General features: G+C 38.0%; 1 protein-coding gene across 1 annotated transcript in view; it reads left to right on the top strand.

Annotated features, from left to right (window-relative positions):
- The window catches only part of ZFYVE9 (zinc finger FYVE-type containing 9), a 184,506-nt gene that overhangs the window by 129,389 nt on the left and 32,449 nt on the right, over positions 1-22,668 (top strand). Inside the window, 3 exon segments of the mRNA XM_028489397.2 lie at positions 11,698-11,922; positions 13,777-13,859; positions 21,767-21,871. Coding sequence (XP_028345198.1) covers positions 11,698-11,922; positions 13,777-13,859; positions 21,767-21,871 — 413 coding nt within the window.

The raw sequence follows: 22,668 nt of genomic DNA, 5'->3' as shown, positions 1-22,668 counted from the left end.
TCGAATCTGAATGAGATCCTTGCTGGGTAGAGTAATCTTAGTTGTAGGTTTTTCCCTTTCATCACTTTAAATATGTCCTGCCACTCCCTTCTGGCTAGCAGAGTTTCTGCTGAAAGAACAGCTGTTAACCTTATGGGGATTCCCTTGTGTGTTATTTGTTGCTTTTCCCTTGCTGCTTTTAATATTTTTTCTTTGTATTTAATTTTTGATAGTTTGATTAATATGTGTCTTGGTGCGTTTCTCCTTGGATTTATCCTGTATGGGACTCTCGGCAGTTCTTGGACTTGATTATTTCCTTTCTCATATTAGGGAAGTTTTCGAATATAATCTTTTGAAATATTTTCTCAGACCCTATCTTTTTCTCTTCTTTTTCTGGGACCCCTGTAATTCAAATATTGGTGCTTTTAATGTTGTCCCAGAGGTCTCTGACACTGTCCTCAATTCTTTTCATTCTGTTTTCTTTATTCTGCTCTGCAGCAGTTATTTCCACTATTCTGTCTTCCAGATCACTTAATCCGTTCTTTTGCCTCAGTGATTCTGCTATTGAATCCTTCTAGAGTGGTTTTAATTTCATTTATTGTGTTATTCATCGTTGTTTGTTTGCTCTTTATTTCTTCTAGGTACTTGTTAAACATTTCTTTTATTTTCTCCATTCTGTTTCCTAGATTTTGGATCATCTTTACTATCATTACTCTGAATTCTTTTTCAGGTAAACTGCCTATTTCCTCTTCATTTGTTTGGTCTGGTGGGTTTTGACCTTGCTCCTTCATCTGCTGCATATTTCTCTGTCTTCTCATTATGTTTAACTTACCGTGTTTGGGGTCTCCTTTTCGCAGGCTGCAGGTTCATAGTTCCTGTTATTTTTGGTGTCTTCCTCCAGTGTGTGAGGTTGGTTCAGTGGCTTGTGTAGGCTTCCTGGTGAGGGGGACTGGTGCCTGTGTTCTGGTGGGTGGGGTGGATTTTGTCCTTCTGGTGGGGAGGGCTGCATCCGGTGGTGTGTTTTGGGGTGTCTGTGAACTTAGTATGACTTTAGGCAGCCTCTCTGCTAATGGGTGGTGTTGTATTCCTGTCTTACTAGTTGTTTGGCATGGGGCATCCAGCATTGGAGCTTGCTGGCCATTGGGTGGAGCTCTGTCTTAGTGTTGAGATGGAGATTTCTGGGAGACCTCTTGCCAACTGATATTACTTCAGGCCGGGAGGTCTCTGGTGGTCCAGTGTCCTGGACTCAGCTCTCCCACCTTGGAGGCTCAGGCCCAACATCTGGCCAGAGCACCAAGACCCTGCCAGCCACATGACTTGGAAGAAAAGGAAGAACAAAACATGAACAGATAAAACCCCAAAACAAATGTTAAAAGCAAAACTAAACAGACAAAATCATAGAAAGTAACATACACATGCACACTCACAAAAAGAGAAAAAAGGAAGCAGACCAATAAACAAACCCACCAATGATAACAAGCACTAAAAACTAAACTAAGATAAACATAAAACCAAAAGCAAGTCAGACGCAGAAAGCAAACCCCAAGTCAGCAGTTGCTCCCAAAGTCCACCACCTCAATTTTGGGAACATTCATTGTCTATTCATGTGTTCCACAGCTGCAGCGTTTATCAAGTTGATTGTGGGGATTTAATCCACTGGTCCTGAGGCTGCATGGAGAAATTTCCCTTACTCTTCTTTGTTCACACAGCTCCTGGGGTTCAGCTTTGGTTTTGACCCTGTCTCTGCATGTAGGCCACCCTCAGGCATCTGTTCCCTGCCCAGACAGGGGTGGGGGTTAAAGCAGTGGCTGATTAGGGCTCTCTTGCTCACTCAGGCTGGGGAGAGGGAGGGGTATGGTAGTCATAGTTGGAATGTGGGACGAGCCTGCGGCGGCAGAGGCTAGCATGACTTTGCAACAGCCTGAAGTGCACCATGTGTTCTCTCAGGGAGGTTGTCTCTGGATCACAGGACCGTGGCAGTGGCATGCTGCACAGGCTGCCGGGGGTGTGTGTGGGGGAAGTGACCTGCACTTGCACACAGGATTCTTGGTGGCAGCAGAGGCAGCGTTAGCAGTCCATGCCCATCTCTGGGGTCTGAAATGATAGCCGTGGCTCACGCCCATCTCTGAAGCTCACTTAGGTGGTGCTCTGCCATCTGTGGGCACATGGAGCAGGAAGCCCCTCTACTTGCACACCCTGAAACAATGGTCTTTGGCCACTCCAGCAGGTGAAGACTTTTTCCCGGCCTCCCTCCCGGCTAGCTGTGGCACACTAGCCCCCTTCAGGGTGTCTTCACACAGCCAGCACCAGTCCTCTCCCTGGGGTCTGATCTCCAAAGCCCAAGCCTCAGCTTCCAGCCCCTACCCGCTCTGGTGGGTGAGCAGACAAGCAGTCTCAGGCTGGTGAGTGCTGGTCGGCACCAATCCTCTGTGCGGGAATCTCTCCGCTTTGCCCTCTGCACCCCTATTGCTGCACTGTCCTCCGTGGCTCCAAAGCTTCCCCCCCCACCCACCCCACATCCCTGCCAGTGAAGGGACTTCCTAGTGTGTGGAAACTTTTCCTCCTTCACACCTCCCTTCCAGAGGTTTAAGTCCCATCCCTATTCTTTTGTCTCTGTTTATTCTTTTTTTCTTTTGCCCTATCCAGGTACATGGGGATTTTGTTGCCTTTTGGGAAGTCTGAGGTCTTCGCCCAGTGTTCAGTAGGTGTTCTGTAGGAGTTGTTCCACATGTAGATGCATTTTTGACATATTTGTGGGGAGGAAGGTGATCACATCTTACTCCTGCATCTTGAAGGTCTCCTCCTCCGTGTTTTACTCTTATGTTTTGCAAACAGACATTCAGAACATGAATTTGAATGAATTGTTATCTACCAGATTATTTTTTTGGAGTTAATCTCTGGTTATTTCCCTCTCTTACTCAAAAACCTTTATTGGCTTTGTGTTGCCTTTAGAATAAACTGTGTACTCTGATATTCAGTGCTCTACATAATCCGATCCTATATTTCCAGTCTCATTTCCCACCAGTAGTCTCCCCATACTTACAGTGAAGCCAAAATAAACAGTTCTTGGTTTGTTGTATACTTTGATGATTTCCTCCTTCTTTACCTGTGATCCTGATGCCCCCCCCCACACCATGCTATTTCCCAAAACCCCAACTATCTATATCCTATCAGTTCTCTTAAGTCGTATCAATGACCACTTTCTCCATGAGTTCTCCCCTGATGATCTTCCCAGATAGAAGCAATTTCTTCTTCTGAATGCCTTTAATTATCTTTAAAAACTATTTGGTATGTAGAAAAGTATATAAGCATGTATATTAGTAATTGTTCAAGTTATAGAGCCTAATAACAAAATAACCACCCACAAACAAAATACCCAATTTGGGAGATAAAAATGACCAATCCACTGAAACTCTCTTTTTTCTTGCCTGATCACATCTTCCTTCCAGACTTCCCATCCTCAACCCCTAGGGTAACCATTGTCTTTAATCTTGTGTTATACATTTCTTGCTTTTTAAAAATAATTTTATCACAAATGTTTGCATCTCTAAGGATTATATTACTTCGTATGTGTGAACTTTATACAAATGTTATCACACTGTACACACTTTATGTGCTTTGTTTTTTTCACTCTACCATATGTTTCTGGCATTCATTCATGCCTCTAGTTCATTCATTTTCAGGCTACTGTTTTATATGAACTACATAAATTTACCACAGTTTATTAATTCTCTTTATGATGAACAGTTTGCTCTTCTTACCAGTTTACTCTTATTCAGATATGTTCTTTAAATTTTTTTGTACATGTATACTTATGAGTATAAGTTTATAAGGTATGGATTTCTTCAACTTTATTAGATGATGTTAAATTATTTCCCAGAGAGGTTTTCCGGTTTTTATCTATCTGTCCCCATCTTCAGTGTATAAGAGTTGCCAACATTTGATATTATGAGAGTTTTAATTTTTGCCAGTCTGGTGGATATAAAACGGTGTCTCATTTCAAATTGCATTTCACTAACTCTTAATGAGGCTGAGCATATGTTCATATATTTACTAGCCATGTACATTTTGTATTCTGTGACAAATATGTCCCTGTTTATGTCTTTTACTCATGTTTCTATTATGTTAGCATTTTCTTTGGGATTCCTTTAATTTTTTCAACATAAACACTCAACTATGACCTTTTTCTGACAGAGTTAAGTTATTCAGTATGTATTAGCTTTCTATTACTATATTTCTAAGCCACAAACTTAGTGGCTTGAAACAACACAAATTATTATCTCATAGTTTCCATAGGTAAGGAGTCCAGGCACAGCTTAGCTGAATCCTCGGCTCACGGTGCCTCAAGGTGTCAGCCATGCTGGGCTTCTCATTTGGAGCCCAAGGTCCTCAGGTTGTTGGCAGAATTCACTTTCTTACGAATCCCTGCTTTCTTTTAGCTGTTGGTTGGGGAGTACTCTCAGCTCCTAGAGGCTGCCTGCAGTTCCTTGCCTCATGGCTCTGTAGATAGTTTACAACATGGATGTTTCCTTTCTTTCAGGTCATCAGGAGTGTGTCTCTGCTTTGATTCTCTGACCTCTAGACCTAGATTTAAAGACCTTATGTCAGGCCCACTCTGATAATCTCCCTGTTGATGAACTCAAAGTTTGTTCATTAGTAACCTAATCATGGGATTGACACCCATCATATTCATAGGTGTTTTCCCCACACAAGGGGAGGGAATTAAACAAGGCATGTACACCAGGAAGCAGACAGAATTCTGCCTCAGAGCATTTCTGTCCTCCCAAACGTGACACAGACCTAAGCATACCTCACTCGTTTAATATCTTTGCCATTCTTACGTTGTTGTGGTTGGTTTTACCTTTTGTAAAAGAAAAAATAATTGTTTTTACTTAATTCAATTATATTCAGTTTTCAATATCAGTATCAAAAATCAGTATCAGTATTCAATTCAATCAAAATTATTAAATTTGCCACTATATTTTCTCTATATCTGCTATTTTAGTATCCCATATTTCCATTAGGACTTGCTTTTCTTGTTGAAATACATCTTTTTATTACTTCTCTTGGTGAGGGCCTATGGTTGTTAAACTCCGTTAGTCCTTGTATGTTTGAAATATTTTGCCATCACTCTTGAATAATTAGTTGGCTACAAAATTCTAGGTTAACAGATTTTTTTTCCCTTCCTCTCTTCCTTCTTTCTCTCATTCCTTCATTTCTTCCTTTAACCTCCCCTTAGCAAGTACTTTGAAGGTATTACTTCGTTGTCTTCTGGCATCTCCTGCAGTCTAGTTTTTTTTTTTTCTTTTTTAACAGGTAGTTATTTGTCTTTTCACTTTGGCTTTTAGGATTTTCTCTTTATCCTTGATTATCTGTAAGTCCACTATTAAAGTTCTCTGTGAGTTTTTGTTAGTCAGGTTTATGAGGTATAATTTATATCCAGTAATATGTGCCTTTTCAGACATATATTACTGTATATAAATATACATCTATTCAGTTCAGTGAGTCTAGACAAACAGATACAGTCAGGTAACAACAACCAATATCAAGATATATAATGTTTTCATCATCTCTAAACCTTGCCTCATGTCCCTTTGTATTTAATCCCCTCCCCTTACCCTCTGTCCCTGGCAACTATTGATTTGATTTCTGTCCCTCTAGTTTTGCATTTTCCAGAAGGTTATATAAATGGAATCTCACTGTTGTGTTTGGCTTATTTCACTTAACGCAGTGCTTTTGAGATTCATCCATATGGTTGAATGGATGTATGTACCACAATTTGTTTATCCATTTACCTGCAATGTATGAAAAGTTCCAATTGTTCTGGATCCTTGCCACCACTTGATACTCCTTTAAAAAAAAAAAAGCCTTTCTAATGAGCGTTTAGTGGTATCTCTTTGTGGTTTTAATATGCATTTCCTTAATAACTAATGATATTGAGCATCTTTTCATATGCTTATTTGCCATCTGTAGCTCTTTTTTTGCCCATTTAAAAATTGGGTTGTTTTCGGGCTCCCCTGGTGGTGCAGTGGTTGAGAGTCCGCCTGCCGATGCAGGGGAACCGGGTTCGCGCCCCGGTATGGGAGGATCCCACGTGCCGCGGAGCGGCTGGGCCCGTGAGCCATGGCCGCTGAGCCTGCGCGTCCGGAGCCTGTGCTCCGCAACGGGAGAGGCCACAACGGTGAGAGGCCCGCATCCCGCAAAAAATTAAAAAAAAAAAAAAAAAAAAAAGAAGTAAAAAAAAAAAAATTGGGTTGTTTTCTTAATGAGTTATTGATACTTCATAAATTTTGGATACAAGTCTTTTTCAGTAGTGCTATTTGCAGATATTATGTTCCAGTCTATGACTTATGTTTTTCATTTTCTTAACTATCTTTCAAAGAGTAGAAGCTTTAATATTTGATAGAAGTCCAATTTATCAGTTTTTCTTTTATAGTTTATCTTCAGTTTCCTAAAATATCTTTGCCTTAACCCAAGGTCACAAAAATTTTCACCTGTATTTTTCTGGAAGTTGTAGAGTTATAGCTTTTACATATAGATCTATGATTAATTTGGAGTTAATTTTTGTACAGGGAATGAGGTAAGGCTTGAAGTTTTGTTCTCGAAGTTTTGTTTGGGGAATTTTTTTGTGCATTTTGTTTTTGATTTTTTCCTGCTTATAGATAGATATTCAGTTGTTCCAGGGCCATTTGTTAAAAAGACTATACTTTTGGGGCTTCCCTGGTGGCGCAGTGGTTGCGCGTCCGCCTGCCGATGCAGGGGAACCGGGTTCGCGCCCCGGTCTGGGAGGATCCCACATGCCGCGGAGCAGCTGGGCCCGTGAGCCATGGCCGCTGAGCCTGCGCGTCCGGAGCCTGTGCTCTGCAACGGGAGAGGCCACAGCAGAGGAAGGCCCGCATACCACAAAAAAAAAAAAAAAAAAAAAAAAAGACTATACTTTTGCCATTGAATTACCTTGGTCCTGTTTTTGAATATTAGTTTACTTGCTATGCATGGGTTTCTTTCTGGACTCTATTCCATGGGTCTATATGTGTACACATAGGTGGATTTATTTTTATTTTTACTACTGAGTACTAAAAGTGTACTTTTGATCTGAAAACATTTCTTTCTTTACTTTGGAAAATTCTTAATTATTATCTCTTTCAATGTTACTACTCTTTTATTCCCAATGTTGTCTATTTTTGGAAACCTTTTTTTGATGTTGGGGCCTCTGTAATCAGTCTTCAATATCTCTTAACTGCTCTTTTGTATAATTTTTCTCTTTGCTTTTTTGTGCTGGATCCTGGGTACATTGTTCAGTGAATTCTTCCAGTTTAATATTTCTCTCTTCAAGAAGATTATTAATTTAAGAGAAATGTTAATGTGAATTGATTAATATTTAATAATTATAATAATTATATAATTATTAAGGGTATAATAAGGTTTACACTGTTACTGATTTTCAACTTTTAGATTTAACTTCAGAACAAAGCAAGAAGACAATTATAAGCACAGAACATAAATATTAACCTTGTAGGTTAGATCATTTCTACATTTGAAAACAGCTTTTTGTTCCCTTTAAATTATTCACAATTTTACATTTGCGGACTTGTCTATCTTCTCTCCACTATTTCTTGGGTGTCCTAAATCTAATCCTTATGAATTGAGAGCACATTTGTGTAGCCTAGTAACATGGTGATGAATATGATGGCACAATTAAAACTGCCTTAAACCTTCAGTTGTCTTCCCACTGCAATTAGAATAAAACTCCAATTTTATAAAGGTCCTATATGATCTAGTCCTTAAAGGTCTCTTTGACCTTATCTCTTAATAGTCCTTAGTTTGCTTTAGCTACATTGATCATCTTTGTGACTTTTGAACCTGTCATATTCATTTACGATTCATGACTTTTGAATTTACTCCTGCCCGGCCTGGAGTGCTGTTCTTTTCAGAGCTTTATTGGCTGATTTATTCTCTTCATTCAGGTCTGTTCTCAAATGTTTCTTTCTCTGAGGATTTTCCCTGACTCTCATGGCTAAAGAAGTATTCTCTCCCCTGCCCCTGTCAATCATTCACATTACCTTCCTTGTTGTATTTTCTTCAAAACATTTATCACTAACTTTACTAATTGAAATTGTTTGTCTTCCTTCATTAGGATTTAAGCTCTATAAGGGCAAGAGTTTTATCTGTCTGGGTCAACTCTGTATACCAACCTTTAGAACAAATGGTCTGGCACATTGGAGAGGCTTAATTTAAAAACCGTGAGGTGGGGAGTAAATCAGTTGGGGTGATGTCACTAGCAAGCTTTTTTTGTCATTTGGCGTAAAAGCACCTGGAGGAAAGGAGTCCTGAGAGAACACTTCTGTTAATAAAAATGCTGTGCTTATTATTCCTGACTTCCTGTTCCCACTGGGACTTGGAGACAAGGGAAAATACTATTTAGATCAGCTTAAAAGTGTTTCTGAGACCCAGTGTGTCTCTGGTCCCTGAGAAAGAAATACCATGGGTCACTCAAGCAGGTCACTTGGGAAGTTTCTATAATTTCAGATCTTTGAAAGATCTTTTTCTTTTTATTATCTCTTTTTGTCACCTACTCTCATTCTGTAGTCTTCCTTATTTTTTCCTTTAAATTGTAGCCACCTGGGTTAACCCAGATGTGCTTTGATTAGTTTAAATTTCTTTCTTATCCTGTATAGGTTTATCAAAAGGCAGTGTAAACTTTAAGGCACTATATTACTGATTTGTATGGTGTTAATTGCATTCAACCTCTTTGAATTTTATTTTTATTAATGTGTAATATACTAATAAAATTATAGACCTCAAACACAATGAAGTTTGATCTTTCTTTTTTTTTTTTTTTTTTTTTTTTGCTGTACGCGGGCCTCTCACTGCTGCGGCCTCTCCCACTGTGGAGCACAGGCTCCGGACGCGCAGGCCCAGTGGCCATGGCCCACAGGCCCAGCCGCTCCGCGGCATGTGGGATCCTCCCGGACCGGGGCATAAACCCGCATCCCCTGCATTGGCAGGCAGACTCCCAACCACCGCGCCACCAGGGAAGCCCTGATCTTTCATCTAAAAAAAAATATTTATCTATTTATTTATTTTGGCTGCACTGGGTCTTGCTTGTGGCACGCGGGATCTTTTAGTTGCTGGCACACGGACTTCTTAGCTGCGGCATGTGGACTTGTTAATTGCGGCATGCGAACTCTTAGTTGTGGCATGCATGTGGGATCTAGTTCCCTGTCCAGGGATGGAACCCGGGTCCCCTGCATTGGGAGCATGGAGTCTTACCCACTGGACCACCAGGGAAGTCCCTGATCTTTCATTTTTTTAATGTGAAAGTTTACTCAGCCTAAGAATTAACTTAGACAAAAATGTATTTAGAATATTTTTAAGCTAATTTTTGTACTTAAAGTGTACTTTTGATCTGAAAACACATTTCTTTCTTTAATTTGGAAAATTTTTAGTTATTCTCTCTTTGAGTATTACTTCTCTTTCACTCCCAACATTGCTTTCTTTTGGAATTCTTTTTAATGTTGGAGCCCCAGTTTAAGTCTTCAAATGAAAGCTTTTTTTGGTCAAATTCTCATACCCAGTATCTTATTTTAGTTGATATCTATACCCATAGAAGGTTAATTATTTTTAGATGAGGTGATAAATGACAATCTAAACTAAATTATTCATTAGAATTGACAGAGATCTATCAATTTTTTTTTCAATTTTTAAGAAAGTAAATGCTTAAATAATAAAAGATATATTTTATAATGTAAAGGGACATAATGAAGAATTTGAGTGTGATTGGGTAGGGAGGAGGGTTTTTAGGTGGTAGAAGCAGAAAAGTTATTAGTATCTGTGGAAAAATAACCAGTAATAGATTCCAGTCTCTTATAGGGAGATCCCAAAGGAATAATGAATGAATGTTTTGAGTACCAAGCTTAACACAGTTTTCACCTCTGAGCTGTATTCACTAGGGCATTCTTGTGAAAGATAAACATTATGCTGTCATTAGAGCTTTAGAGGACTCCTGTGGTGTAGTCTCCATTGTGGAGGGAAAAAAATCTCTTTTGTTTCCCATTCTCTCCCCACACCCCAACTCAAGTGAAAAGATGAAAATGTATAAAAACCTTACTCTAAAATCTTTGATAAAGCAAAGAAAGTTGTATAATGTTTGGTTGATCATTCATTATATGTATATTTGCATTATAAAAGTAATAGTTAACATTTTTTGAGAACAAACTGTGTAAGATGCTGCTTAGCATTTTACATATATTCTATCATTTATTCACATCAGGTCTGAAATTTAGTATAATCTTCCCCTGTTGTCACAGATGTTGAGGCTCACAGAAGTCAAGTAACTTGCCCCCTATCTCGTAATAGTAAATGATGGAACTAGTGTTCAAACCCATGTCTCTGAGACTCCAAAATCTGCTTTTTTTCAAAATAACATACTACTTCCTTGATATGGGGATTATTTTGTTTTTATAGATCTGGCCCAGCATCTTAAATGTAAAGCCAGATTTGGGGGGTTTTCCCCCTAGGTTCTCATTTATTTTTTAATTTAATTTAATTTATTTAATTTTTGGCTGTGCCAAGTGGCATGCCGGATCCTAGTTCCCCAACCAGGGATCAAACCCGGGCCCCCTGCATTGGGAGCATGGAGTCTTAACCACTGGACCGCCGGGGAGGTCCCCCAGATTTTGTTAATCCTGGGGCAAGGGTACTACCCCTAAATGTATTTGGCAGATGATTATGTGCAGGTGAACATGGCTTTCAGTCATAAAGTTTCTGGGTTTTGTGGGGAGGTGTTCCCTTCTCTTGTGGTCCCTACTGTCAGCATAGCTTCCACTTCACTCAAGGATTCTATGTTCCATCATTGAACTGTTCTGCAAATAGACTCTATTTTTCAAGGAAAGTAAGCATTAACTTCTCTGATGGCGATTTCTGTATTTGCTGTTATTTCTTTCAGAGGTATCAAAGGAAGCTTGCACATGTCTAGTGAACAAATCTGCTGTTACATTTTGGAACAGCTCTTGTCATGAAGTTCTTTTGTAGTTCTAAACTGAGGAAAATGTCTCCTTAATGAAGGGTGATTTTTTGCTGTTTCATTCAGAAAATATTTGAATTAGAAAGTGCTTAGTTAAGAGCATTCGCCAACTAAAAAACAAAAAACCTGCCTAATATGAATTTAAATAAACCCTAAGTTGTTTATGTTTCATATTTGTCTCAACCAAAAATAGAATAAATCCTGTCTGTGTTACTACTTTCTCCATAAATTTTCTTCCCTTAATATCTCATATATAGCTGTACTTAATGTCTTAATTCATTATGTTCATGAATTGAATTTATTTACTCAATGGGACTGTAAGCTCTGTGAGAGCAGGTACCTAATCTTAACATTTTTTTTGTGATGTTTGAGGCAATAATTTTTATACTGAGACCTCTAAAGTAATTCATACAGTAAGTTTAGTCTAAAAGAAGGCATCAATATTTTTGGCTTTTAGCCAGACAAACTAGAGTGTGATAATACAAGGTATTTTATGCTCATCAGAAGCCCTGATAAAATTGGAAAACAAATTTTCATTTAATAAATGCCATTTATTTAAAAACAACTTTATAAATATGTATCTTTCATAGTGAAAGGAATTATTGTTTGGTAGTGTCTGGCCCAGTGCTGATAATAATGATTATTAAAAATGTGATTGATTTATTGATGGTAATTAACATACTTTTTTGTTTTAGGGACTGTTGTAGGCAACTTGGGACATTCCTTCTTCAGTCAAAGTTTCCTTGGCAGTAAAGAACATGGCGGATTTTTATATGTGACATCTACTTACCAGTCACTGCAAGACCTAGTACTCCCTACCCCACCTTACTTGTTTGGGATTCTCATCCAGAAATGGGAAACTCCTTGGGCTAAAGTGTTTCCCATCCGACTAATGTTGAGACTTGGAGCCGAATATCGACGTAAGTATAAAATACCCTCTTCTAAGCCATATGACCAAAACATAATGACTAAACAGACTTGAGATATTCAGAGAGCCCCATGGTGAAACAATTAAATGGAAGTATTCTTTTGAAATAGCTAAGCTAAATTTGGCCAGTGTCTCTACTTATTTTGGCTATAATGGGAAGAACTCAAAATAACATTATTGCCTTGTAAACTTACTGGTTTTATAGGTTAATTGATAGATACATGATCATCTTCAGAAAAAAATGAATATCAACAAGTAACTTTATTTTTTATAGTATCTGTATATGGTAAGTATATTTTTTGTCACTTGGTTGGAAAATAGTTATGACAAATTGTATTTTATATAATGTAACAGATACTGGAAGCTAGTGGTATAGAGATCACTCTCAGCTGGTAAAGTAAGCAACAAAAGAGCCTCCTTGCCCATGGCCATAGCAGTGCAACTAAGCTGTGATTGTTTTTAAAGATATTAAGGCCTAAATGCAAGCTTCATTTTATTTTATTTTATTATTATTTTATTTATTTATTTATTTTTGGCTGTGTTGTGTCTTTAGTTGCAGCACACGGGATCTTTCTTTGCAGCACATGGGCTTCTCTAGTTGTGGCGAGCAGGCTCCAGAGTGCGCGGGCTCAGTAGTTGTGGCACATGGGCTCCAGAGCGTGTGGGCTCAGTACTTGCAGCACGCGGGCTTAGTTGCCCTGCAGCATGTGGGATCTTAGTTCCCTGACCAGGGATCGAACCTGCATCCCCTGCATTGGAAGGCAGATTCTTAACCACTGGACCACCAGGGAAGTCCCATGCAAGCTTTATTTTAAACTTTATATATTTTCCTAATCAACATTGCCCTGGCCTAGGAATCAGACCACTTGAATAAAGTTCTTAACTCTGCCACTTACTAGCTTTGTAACTTTGGGTGAAGTCATTCAAGTTGTCTGATTGTCAGTTTCCTTTGCAACTGGAGATAATAATACTTGCCTTTTTTATTGCATGGTATTATTAAGAGGATCAAATGAGATCATTAAAAATTATTTTATAAAACATGAAACAGTGTATTATATGTTTACAGCTGGTCACCTTCAGTCTTTCACTTATTTATTCATTCATTCAACAAGAATTTAATAAAGGCCTACCATGTGTAATAAATCCGGAATTCAGAAATGGCTGAGATGTGGTTATAGGCTCTTGGGAACCTTTGTAAGGAAGACATAGAAATCATGATTATAGTAGTATATTATGTCAAAACACATGTTCAAAGTTAACAGAGTTCTTTGGGAGTTCAAAGATGGGCTCTAACTTCACCAAGAATGAAGGACCAAGGTACCTCTGGACTGAACTGTGAAAGAAGCATATGAATCAGCTAAATGAAGTAGGGAAAGGAAAGGATTGTGTGCAGAGGAAAAACATTTGTATTTTCCTGTGTTGTACAGGCATTTGAAACCGTAAAGTTCGAGGGGTGAGCCAGCTAATAGGATCACCTGGTGTTTGGCTTGTCTAAGGAGGGTCCTGAGTCAGAAAAGTATAAGAGTGAACTCTTTTAGACTTCCTGAGCACAGAGGAATCAGGAGATACTTGTTTCCTGGAATATATTAATCCAGTTTGGAAAAGAGTGCTTCTTAAGAAAGACATGTAGTTCATTTTTGAAACAGCTGCATCAAAAGACTGGTATGGTTTGTAGAAGGCTCCGAATTTGTCTGTGATGCTGTTATGGTAAATACTTTCTGAGCCCTAAATTTTATGCTCTAATGAGTCATTACAATTATATTTTGAGAACTCTATGAAACATGATGTCTCTTTTACCAAAATTTTAAGCTGCCAAACTTAGTCTGATCATTTCTCATTTCCATAGTTTATCCTTGCCCACTGTTCAGTGTCAGATTTCGGAAGCCATTGTTTGGAGAGACGGGGCATACCATCATGAATCTTCTTGCAGTAAGTTGGGAATTTTTATTTTCTTTTTCCTTACTGGGGTTTGCATGAGGAGGAAGAGAAGGATTTTATTATTTTGTTAATACCCTGCTGCTTCACGTAGGTGTAGATTTACTATAGGAAAGGAACAGAACATGTGTATTCTTGGGAAAGTATATGGAGGTTTGGAATGAAATAGTACAGGATTCTGGCTCTTGGTTATACACTTACTAAGTGACCTTGCAGGATTATTGTGAGGAGTAGTTATACTTAAAGCACCCAGCATTATGTCTTGTTTTAATTTTAAGCCTGGCATCCTGGTGGTATCCCCTGTGTCTGTGTAGCTTACTGTTTTGCCAAGGATTGGTCAGAGATTGTGTTCAAATACCTCTAGCCAGTAAGGCATCTATACTTTCTTGATGGATCTGCATGGACTGGGATTCAAACGTCATTCTTTTCTTTTCTGCTGGACTCGCTCATGTCTCCTCTGCACATGCACGGGCTCTAACCTTGTTGACCAAGAATGTTGGTTGGCTTGGGCCCATTAAGGTCACTGCTGCACATGTGCACAGACTAAGGTCAGTCCTGGGTATTTGGAGAGTTTATGAAGTTCCCTATGTCTGTCTCATTCCCAGAACTTCTTGTTAAATCTCTGGCTAGTCTGCCTGCTCATTACTTGCTCCAAATAGGCTAGCAGCCTCAGGCTAACAGAGCCACTGGTCCTTTTCACTAGCCACTGATATTACCACTTTAACTGAGACACTCCAAATCAAGCAAGATCCTTCAAGCAGCAAAGCTTATTGTTTGCACAAACTACCTTGCCCTGGCTGAACTATGAACAGGGCTAAAGGCAGCCCCAGGCAAGAAAATCACAGATTCAACTCTATTCTTCTTACTTGAAGTTCAGTAGTTTTTATGAATGAACACATCTCAGTGTATTGTATGTCTTTGGTCTAATTCCAGGGCACTGAAATGGGTTTTTTTGTTTTTTTGTTTTTTGTTTTTTAAATAAATCTACCCAACTGTTTAGTTGCTTTTGGGGGACTTATTTCCTCACTCTGTCATGCAATTGTAGTTATAGTTCCAGTTATCTTTTAAAGAGATGTAAACAATAAGAAAGCTTCTTGTAGGTTTACCCATGTAGTTGCCATTTCCAGTGCTTTTCATTCCTTTGTATAAATCTGTATTTCCATCTGGTGTCATTGTCCTTCTAGCTGAAAGATTTCCTGTAATGTTTCTTATAGTGTGGCTTGGCTGGTGGTGAATTCTTTTAGCATCTGTATTTCTAACAATGTCCTTTGTATTTGAAAGATACTCTTGCTGGATGTAGAATTCTAGGCTGACAGTTTAATTCTTTGAGAATTTTAAAGATTTGCTCTATTGCCTTCCAGTTTGCGTTATTTCAGATGAGAAATATGTTTTCCCTCCTTTGTTCCTGTCTACATAATGTTTTATCCTTCTCTCTTTGCTTTGAAATTTTTCTTTTTATCACTGTTTTTGAGCCATGTGATTATGTGCCTTGGTATAGTTTTTTTCCATGTTTCTTGTGCTGGGGTTTTCTGAGCTTCTTAGATCTGTGGGTTTATAGTTTTCGTCAAATAATTTTTCTGTCCACCCCTCCTGTCCTTCAGGGACTCCATTGTTAATAGACTTATTAGCCTGCTTGAAATTGTTTCACAGCTCACTAATGCTCTCTTTATTTCTTTTTCAGTGTTTTTTTTTCCTCTGTGTGTTTCATTTTGGACAGGTTTCTTTTATTGCTGTGTCCTCAAGTTCACTAATCTTTTATTATTTATTTTTTTCTGAGTTAGAACTTTTTAATTTTTTTAACATCTTTATTGGAGTATAATTGCTTTACAATGGTGTGTTAGTTTCTGTTTTATAACAAAGTGAATCAGCTATACATATACATATATCCCCATATCTCCTCAAATAACTCAGTTTCATTTCTTTTTATGGCTGAGTAATATTCCATTGTATATATGTGCCACATCTTCTTTATCCATTCATCTGTTGATGGACAGTTAGGTTGCTTCCATGTCCTGGCTATTGTAAACAGAGCTGCAATGGACATTGTGGTACATGGCTCTTTTTGAATTATGGTTTTCTCAGGGTATATGCCCAGTAGTGGGATTGCTGGGTCGTATGGTAGTTCTATTTTTAGTTTTTTAAGGAACCTCCATACTGTTCTCCATAGTGGCTGTATCAATTTACATTCCCACCAACAGTGCAAGAGGGTTCCCTTTTCTCCACACCCTCTCCAACATTTATTTCTTGTAGATTTTTTGATGATGGCCATTCTGACTGGTGTGAGGTGATACCTCATTGTAGTAATCTTTTATTTTGCAGTACTTAAACTGCCATTGATTCCATCCTTTTTCATTTTCCTGTAATTTCAGCCATTGTAATTTTCATCTCTAGAAGTTTGACTTGGGTCTTTTTCTATATCTTCTGTGCTTGTACTTAACTTTTTAAACATCTGGAATATAATTATAATAAGTATTATAATGTCCTTGTTTGGTAATTTTAACATGTGTTTCAGTTCTGACTCAGTTGCCATTTATTGATTCCCCCCCACCCCCAGCATTTTGAGTTGTATTTTCCTGCTTCTTTGCATCCTTGGTATTTTTAAAATTTTTTATTGGATGACAGATATTGTGATTTTACCTTGCTGGATGCCAGGTATTTTTATGTTCCTATAAAAATTCTTGAGTTTGGTTACAAATAACACAGTTAATTTATCTAAAACATAGGTTGATCCTTTTGAGTCTTGCTTTTAAAATTTGTAAGGTGGAACCAAAGTCTTGTTTAGTATAGGGCTGATTATTCCCCACTACTAAGGCAAAACCCTTCTGAGTACAGCTGACCCTTGAACAACACTGGTTTGAACCATGAGGGTCCACTTATACGTGGATTTTTTTCAACAGTAAATACTACAGTACTACATGAGCCATTCTTGGTTAAATCCTCCAATGCAGAACCACGGATATGGAGGGCCGACTATAATTTATACATGGTATTTTGACTGCACAGAGGGGGTCAGTTCCCCTAACCCCCACGTTGTTCAGAGCTCAGCTATATTTGTAATGACTTTTGTTAAGCACAGTCCTTCACAAGACTGCCATTACTTCAGATGCTAGCTGCAAGTTCAGGGGTCCCCAGACCTCCCACGGTTCTGACTAACTAGATACAAGTGTGGGAGATCCCACTAACCCATCAGGGTTGATAATTCACTAGAATGATTCACAGAACTCAGCAAAGTACTATGCGGTTGACCCTTAAACAACATGGGCTTGAACTGCTCAGATCCACTTGTATGTGGATTTTTTTCAATAAATATGTACTACAAAGTCCATGGTTAGTTGAATCCGCCGATACAGAACTGCGCTTCAGAGAGCTGAATGTAATGTTATACATGGATTTCCAACTGTGCAGGGGCTGACGCCCCAACCCCCATGTTATTCAGGGGTCAACTGTACTTATGATACAGTTTTATTATAACAAAGGAGATATAAATCAGGAGCAGCCGATAGAAGGGACACATAGTGCAAGGTCTGGGAGGGTGCCAAACAAGAAGCTTCTGTGTCTTCAGGAACATGTCACTTTCCACATACATTGATGTGTAACAATACATATGGAATGAGCTCCTAAGCATCTGTGTCCTGAGTTTTTATTGGAGTTTCCCTACGAGGCCTGATTGATTGAATCACCGGCTATGTGATTGAACTCAGTCTCCAACCCCGCTTGGGCACTCGGTGGAAGTCAGGTTGATATCACGTGCCTCAGAGCCCCAGACTCATCACATGGTTGATGTTTCTGAAATGGCCAGCCACCACCCCGAGTTATCCTTTCAGCATCAGTGTCATCAAACTGACATAGACTCTCAGAGTCTGCCAGGAATAACAAAGGCACTCATATCACTCAGGAAATTCCATGGGTTTAGAGGTTACCTCCCAGGAACCAGGGGCAGAGGTCAGCCAAATTCTTTATTATACAGTAATACTTTACCCAGTGCCCATGAATTATGAGCTTTTTCTATGTGGGTTTTGGGAATAGGCACTATTCCCAGACCTGTGTATCAGATAATGCTCCCAATAATCATTTCAGACATTACTTTCACTAGCCTCAAGAAATTTCCTCACACACATTTGCTAATCAGAACACTGCTGTTCTGATGGGACCCTCTGTGAACCTTTGGAGTTCTCTCTCTGCAGTTTTCTCCTCTCTGTCCTGTGAACTCTAACTACCTTGATTTTTTTTCTCAATTTTCAGTTTTGTCTCCTCAACTCAGGAAGTCTTCCAGCCTCTGCCTGGGTTCCCGCTTCCTGCATCTGAGCTTGGAAACTCTCCTAAAGCATAACCTGGGCAGTCATAGAGCTCATCTTGTTTGTTTCCTGTCTCTCAAGGACCACTGTCCTTTGTTGTCTGAAATTTGGTGTCTTGGAAATCATTGTTCCATGTGTTTTGTACGAATTTTGGTCGTTTAAGGCAGGAGGCTAAATCCAGTCCCCTTTTCTCCATCTTGGCCAGAAGTGAAATTTTTTAAATTATATTTTAATCTATAAGATCTCTCTCCCTATTCTTCTATTCCAACCCCCATCCCTTTGTCCCTCCTTGGTAACTTTAGTTTTTAGTCACATTTTTGACCAGATAGTTTTTCTTTCAGATTGTAATCTATTTTGGAATAAAAAGGATATATTTATCCTGTAATCAAGCAACAGCAGCCTAAGGTTTTTATGACCTATCTCAATTCATTTTTACAAATATTTATCAGATTATCTACTGAAGCATCTCACTCTACATCATCACTTTCTCCCTAGTTTACCAGGATTTACAACCTATTGATTTCAACACCTTTTCACTGTTTCTCACTCCTCCAGCTTTTCTGTTTATCTACATTAAGATTCCATGGTTTCATCATTAAATCACTTTTTTACATAATTCTAGTTCTTTTTTCACTTTTACCCTGTGTTGTGGTAGCCTGGCAAAATGTCAACCCTGATTAAATCTACCTCTTTCTTTAAAATTTTTTAAAAAATTTATGTATGGTAGGGCTTCCCTGGTGGCGCAGTGGTTGCGCGTCCGCCTGCCGATGCAGGGGACCCGGGTTCGCCGATGTAGGGGAACCGGGTTCGCGCCCCGGTCTGGGAGGATCCCGCATGCCGCGGAGCGGCTGGGCCCGTGAGCCATGGCCGCTGAGCCTGCGCGTCCGGAGCCTGTGCTCCGCAACGGGAGAGGCCACAGCAGAGGGAGGCCCGCATACCACAAAAAATTTATGTATGGTAAAATCCACCTTTTTTGGAGTACATTCCAAGAGTTTTGACAATGTATACAGTTATGTTACTACTACTGTCACAATCAAGATACAGAACGGTTCCATCATCAGAAAATTTGCACCTGATTTGCATCACCAGAAAATGGTGCACCTGTAATGTCTGGTAACCATTGATCCTTTGTCCCTACAGTTTTCGTTTTTTCAGACTGTCCTATAATGGAAATTATACAGCATGTAGCCTTCTTAATCTAGCTTCTTTTACTTATCATAATGCATTTGAGATTAATCTGTGTTGTTATATGTATTGTTGGGAAGGAAGTAAAATATTTTTCTTCTACTCATCTCAGGTTCTTCAGCTGGGGCCCTCTAAATTAGACTGGCCAAAGACTGATTAACAAGAGGCATATTTAGGGGTAGTATATTCTGGTACCCTTCAGTATCAATAGGTCATTCATTTTTATTGCTGAGTAGTGTTGTATTGTATTGTATGTATGAACTACAGTTTATTCATTCACCTGTTGATGCATATCTGGGTTTCTAGTTTCTGGCGACTGGAATAAAGCTGCTGTAAACATCCATGTATTAAATTTTGTGTGAATATTTAGTTTTCATTTCTCTGGGAGTGGGATAGTTGAGCCATATTGTGTGTTTAACATTATAAGGAACTGAAATTGTTTTCCAAAATGCCTGCAGTATTTTGCATTCATCAGGTATAAGGATCCTTTTTTTTTGGCCAGCACTTATTATTTCTCCTTTTTGGTTTTTAATTTTTGCCATTCTAATAGGAGTCTAGTGGTTTTAATTTGTATATTTCCTGTGATGAATGATTTAGAGCATCTTTCATTTGCTTATTTTGTCTTCTTTATGTCTTTAGTGAATGTTCAAATTTTTTCAACTGTTCATATGTTTAAAATATGGTTGTTGTTTTCTTATTGTTGAGTTTTGAGAGTATTTCATCTATTCTGAATATAAGTCCTTTGGTAGATTTGTATCATTTAAAAATATTTTCTCCCAGTCTGTAATTTATCTTTTCATTCTCTTAACAGTGTCTTTCACAGAACAAAAGTTTTTAATTTTGTTGAAGTCCAGTTTATTAATACTTTTATGGAGTGTTCTTTTTATATCATATCTAAGAACTTATTGACTGAAACTTATATCACAAACATTTTCCTCCATGTTTTCTTCTAAAAAGTTTGTAGTTTTATGTTTTATATTTAGGTCAGTGATCCATTTTTAGTTAATCTTTATGATTGTTAGGCATTGTTTGAAGTTCTTTTTTTTCCCATTTGTATGTCCAGTCATTTCAGTATCATTTGTCATTTACTTGCCTTTGCACCTTTATCAAAAGTCAATTGATTATACCTGGTTGGATCTAATTCTTCCTTCATTCTTAACTTACATCCAAGCTTAAATATGAGTGAAGACAAAAAGAGTAACATACTCACCGGTCTCATTTTAGATTCATGACCAATACCATTAAGGAAGCTCTTGGACCTACCTGGCAATCCTTCCTGGTCCATAATACATTCCTACTCCCCTAGATGACTATTTGCATGTGATCTCTTCTCAAATTTCCAGTGCCTCCTCTCCTTTCCTCAGTTTCAGCTGATGGCTTAGCCCCAATTTCCCTGAGTGAATAGAAGCAATCAGAAGATAATTTTCACACAATTCCATCCAGCAACTTACTAATATCTACACATTTTCTTTTCTTAGCTTCCAGGACACCATTCTTTCTTGGTTCTTCTCCTGCAGTCTTCTGACTTCCCGTTCCTATCATATTCTGCATCTCAGTAAATGGCAGTTCCTGTCTTCAGCTTGCCCAGGCCATGAATTTCAGAATCATCTCTTTTTTTTTTTCACATTCTACATCCAACCTAAGGGCAAATATTGTCCTTTTTCCCTTCAAAATATATCTAGAGTTTGATAACTTCTCACCATCTTTTGAACTGTTAACATCTTGGTTCAAGTTATCACTGTCTGTTGCCTGGATTATTTTTATTATGCTTATCTGATATCCTTTCTTCTATTGTTGTTCCCTTTCCATCTGTTCTTTACAGAGAAAGTCAGAGAGATCCATTAAAATAGGTCAAAAGCCTTCTCAAAGTTAAGGCAAAGGTCCTTGTGGTGACATACCAGACCCAATGAAATCTAGCTGCACGCTCTCACTTTGACCTCAACTCCTACCATTCTTGCTCATTTTGCTTCAGCCACACTAGATGTGGAGTATATATGCATGCATGTTTTACTCTACAGGTATTCATTTAGTCCCCAGGATGTTCCAGGCATTTGGGGTATAACAAGAACAAAACAAGTGAGCATCCCTACCCTATTGGAGCTTACCTTAGAGGGAGGAGATAGTTAAATAAATACAGAAAATGTTAGGTGGTGACAAAGCAGGGATAAACATTCAAATATTTGTTTAATATTGTATATAAAGGGTATATGAAACTTTTTTGTCTGCTTCTTTGTAAGAGTTTACAGACTAATCAGAGAGTAGAATATACACAATGGGGCTTTCATTATACATTTTCTTATTATTTAAATGAATGAGATCTTTTAATTTTGACATTCTTTTTATTTATGCTAACTTTATTACTATAAATTAAATCCTGCCATTGATGAATTCTTTCTTCCACTTCAATCTGCTTTTGCCCAGGACTTTAGAAATTACCAGTATACATTGCCAGTAGTTCAAGGTTTGGTGGTTGATATGGAAGTTCGGAAAACCAGCATCAAAATTCCCAGCAACAGATACAATGAGGTAAGATTTCCCATGAATTTTTCATAATTGAATATCATAAATGAAGATGAGAAATACATGATTACATGTAAATTTTTAGTTAATCAACAGTGAAATCAGTTCATAATATTATATGACTTAGATCAGTGATAGGGAATTCCATAACAGAAAGACAAAATGTTAAATTTGTGATTTATTTAGTCTTTGCTTGTGTCATTTGTTGTGTTTTGACCTTTTGATGCCGACAATCAGCGACAGATTTGCTTTTTGAGGTATAAAATTAACTTTATGATATTTATTAGTGGTGGGATCTTTTATTTTTCCCTCTTTCTATAAGTATATATTACTTTTAACTATACTTAATGTTTAATCATAGCTCACCTATAAGTTCCAAAATTATTTTTAAATAAGTTTTTGAAAGCAAATGATTGCATTTTGAATTAAGCTGTATTTTGTAACTAAAATGAAATTGTGCATACTACACATAACAGAATTATGTAATAACTGTTCTTGCCTATTTGCCATGTGAAGTAGTACTTGAATTTAAAAATTTCTTAAAATGGGTTCTAAAGTGTTGGATAGTAATCATTGTGATTTAAAATAGAAAATTTAAAACTTAGTTTGATATAATGTTAAAATTTGTTGTTTTATTAGACAGGGTGATAACTCCACAGTTACTTCTTCCACCATATCTTGGTATAAAATAATTTATTCCCTCCTTCTCTTTCTTCCTTTTCTTCCTTTCTTTTTTCCTTCTCATTCAGCCATTTATTCACTTACTCATCTGTACATTCAATAAACATTTTATACTTGATATG

This window comes from Physeter macrocephalus, chromosome 4, assembly GCF_002837175.3.
Source record: "Physeter macrocephalus isolate SW-GA chromosome 4, ASM283717v5, whole genome shotgun sequence".
Classification (NCBI taxonomy): domain Eukaryota; kingdom Metazoa; phylum Chordata; class Mammalia; order Artiodactyla; family Physeteridae; genus Physeter; species Physeter macrocephalus.
This window is presented reverse-complemented; position numbering and strand designations above follow the sequence as displayed.